Here is a 2,824-nt window from a genome sequence, read left to right as displayed (position 1 = left end):
GGGATCTGGATCAGCTGGATCGCTGGGCTGAGATGAATGGGATGAGGTTTAACAAGGCCAAGTGTCGGGTCCTGCATTTTGGCCACAACAACCCCATGCAGCACAAAGGCTTGGGGATGAGAGCTTGGATGATTGTGAAGAGCAAAGGGAGCTGGGGGTGTTGGTTGGTGTTGGGCTGAACACGAGCCCACAGGGTGCCCAGGTGGCCAAGAGGGCCAACAGCATCCTGGCCTGCATGAGGAATGGCCAGCAGAGCAGGGAGGGGAGCATCCCCTGCACTCAGCTCTGGGGAGGCTGCACCTCGAGTGCTGTGTTCAGTTTTGGGCCCCTCACTACAGGAAAGATGTTGAGGCCCTGGAGCGTGCAGAGAAGGGCAACAAAATGGTGAGGGGTGTGGAGCACAGGGCTGCTGAGGAGCTGGGATTGTTCAGAGTGGAGAAGAGGAGCTCAGGGCAGAGCTCACTGCACTGTACAACTTCCTGAAGGGAGGCTGCGGTGAAGAGGGATTTGGCCTCTTCTCCCAGGCAACGAGCAGCACACGGGGCAATGGCCGCAGGTTGTAGCAGAGGAGGTTCAGGTTGGACATGAGGAAGAACTTCTTCTCTCAGAGGGTGGTCAGGCAGTGCAATGGCTGCACAGGGAGGTGGTGGAGGCGCCGTCCCTGGTGGTGTTCAAGAGGCGCCTGGATGAGGAGCTGCATGATGTGGTTTAGTACCAGTGGTGGCAATGAGGAGGCGGTTGGACTGGATGATCTTAGAGGTCGTTTCCAACCTTGGGATTCTTGTGATTCTTGTGAACCTCAGCCAGACCCGTTATTGGGGAGGGGGGGGACGCCGGGCAGGGCTCTGCAGGCCGGCTCCCAGCAGCAGCACGCGTCCCACTGCCCCGCAGGTGATGGGCACGCTCTTCATCTACGGCCTGTTCATGGTGGAGCTGCTGCAGGACGCGCCGCTGGAGCGCATGGACGAGATCATCTACTGCGTGAACGCCGTGAGCCGCGTGCTGGAGTTCCTGGTGGCCGTGTGCGTGGTGGCCTACGGCACCTGGGAGTCCGTGTTCGGGGAGTGGAGCTGGATGGGAGCCTCGGTCATCATCATCCATTCCTATTTCAACGTCTGGCTGCGCGCCCAGTCGGGCTGGAGGAGCTTCCTGCTGCGACGAGAGGCTGCCAAGAAGATCAGCTCCCTGCCCCGGGCGACGCGCGGGCAGCTGAGGGACCACGATGATGTCTGTGCCATCTGCTTCCAGGTGAGCCCCTCTGCGAGGACCCCGTTCTGCCCCCCCCCCCCCGGCAGCCCGGCACCGGGTGACGCCCCCTCCGTGCCCGCAGGACATGCAGGTGGCCGTTGTCACCTCCTGCCACCACTTCTTCCACGGCGCCTGCCTCCGCAAGTGGCTCTACGTGCAGGACACGTGTCCCATGTGCCACCAGCGGGTCACGCCGGCGGCCACCGGGGAGGAGGGCGGCGAGGGCGCGGCGGCTCAGCCGGCGCCGGCTCGCGAGGACGAGGCGCCGGGGGACGGAGGAGCCGCAGCCCGGCCCCGGGAGGACGGACCGGCCCCGGGAGAGCCGCTCGGCGGGGTTTGCCTGGATGACGGGACCGGGGTCTGCAGCCCCCGCCTTCCCGTTCGTCCCGACCCCCCCGCACCGGAGGAAGGAGGAGCGGGTGCCGTCCCACCGCCCAGCGCCGTGCCCCGTGAGGACGGGGACGCGCAGCAGCCGGCGCCCTCCGCTGCCGACCCTGGCCTCGACGCGGGGCGCAGCCAGGACAGCCACGGCGACCACCGGCCCTCGTAGCGCAGCCGTGCCCCTGCAATGGGGGGGGTCTCCAGGCCCGCCGGGACGGGGCTCCCCTCCTTGGGGCCGTGCAGGGAACGCGGAGCCGAGCGAGCGGAGCGCCAGCACCGTGCGGCTCCAGGACTCGTTTTTTTTTTGCAATAAATCCGGAGTTGAAGCCGCTGCAGCCGAGCTCCTTCGAGCTGCCCTCGCTGCCGGCCGAGAGCCCTCCGTGGGTGGAAGGGGGACTCCACAGCTCTGCCCGGCGCCGGTGCCTTGGCAGGGTTTTGGTGGCACGGTTGGCGCGGTTCTGGTACGGGTTTGGTGTCGGAAGGACGGCACGGGATGGCGCGGGCTTAGCGGGGGTCTGGGCACTGCGAGCTGTCCCTGCCTGCTCTGCCGCCGAACCCCATCGCCCCGCTCCTGTCCCCGTGCCAGAACGGCACCGTGGGCTCCCTGCGCACCCGGCTCGGCCTCAGAAGCACCGGGGCCGGGGCTGCAGCCCCACGGGGGTCCTCATCCCCCGGTGCTTCGGGGTCGGCGCCGTGAGGGCAGGAGCCAGGATGCGAGGAGGGGTCCCAGGCGTGAGGCCCGGCCCTTCTGTGAGCATCCAGCCCTTCTGGAAGCCCCTTAAGCTGCCTGGAAGGGAGAGGAGGGAGAGTCCCAAGGGCCCGGACCCCCCCTTTCCAGCTCAGCCCCACCCCGCACTTACCCTGACGCCGCGTCCCAGCGGGGCCCGCGCAGCCCATTAGCAGGAGGGAAAGAGAAGCGCTGATGAAACGCCGTTTGGGGCGAGGCAAACAGCGGCGAGACCCTCCTCCCCCCATCCTCCAGCCCTGCGCTGCTGCCCCCAGAGCCGCGCGGGGCTCAAAGCCCTCCGTGCCCCTTTGGCGGAGCGCAGGGATGCAGGGCTGGGAGGGGATTCGGCCCTGGGGGGCACCGGGGGTCCGGGCGGGGGGGGGGTTGGGGTAAGGATGCAATGGGATGCGGGGGGGGGGGCTGGGGTAAGGATGCAATGGGATGCGGGGGGGTCCCTCCTTCCCCGGG

At 67.6% G+C, this 2,824-nt stretch overlaps 1 protein-coding gene across 1 annotated transcript; it reads left to right on the top strand.

Annotated features, from left to right (window-relative positions):
• Positions 1-628: 628 nt before the first annotated feature.
• On the top strand, positions 629-1,798 carry LOC122192700 (RING finger protein 145-like). Its single transcript, XM_042893346.1, has 2 exons — positions 629-1,248; positions 1,331-1,798. Exons 1-2 carry the CDS (start codon positions 727-729, stop codon positions 1,796-1,798), a joined length of 990 nt encoding a protein of 329 aa, XP_042749280.1. The 5' UTR covers positions 629-726.
• Positions 1,799-2,824: the final 1,026 nt, after the last annotated feature.

The sequence above is a fragment of the Lagopus leucura genome, unplaced genomic scaffold, assembly GCF_019238085.1.
Source record: "Lagopus leucura isolate 7727_CA_CO unplaced genomic scaffold, USGS_WTPT01 34356-0_obj-0_obj, whole genome shotgun sequence".
NCBI classification, from domain to species: Eukaryota; Metazoa; Chordata; class Aves; order Galliformes; family Phasianidae; genus Lagopus; species Lagopus leucura.
The sequence above is the reverse complement of the archived record's forward strand: the minus strand, read 5'-3'. Positions and strand labels throughout refer to the sequence as shown.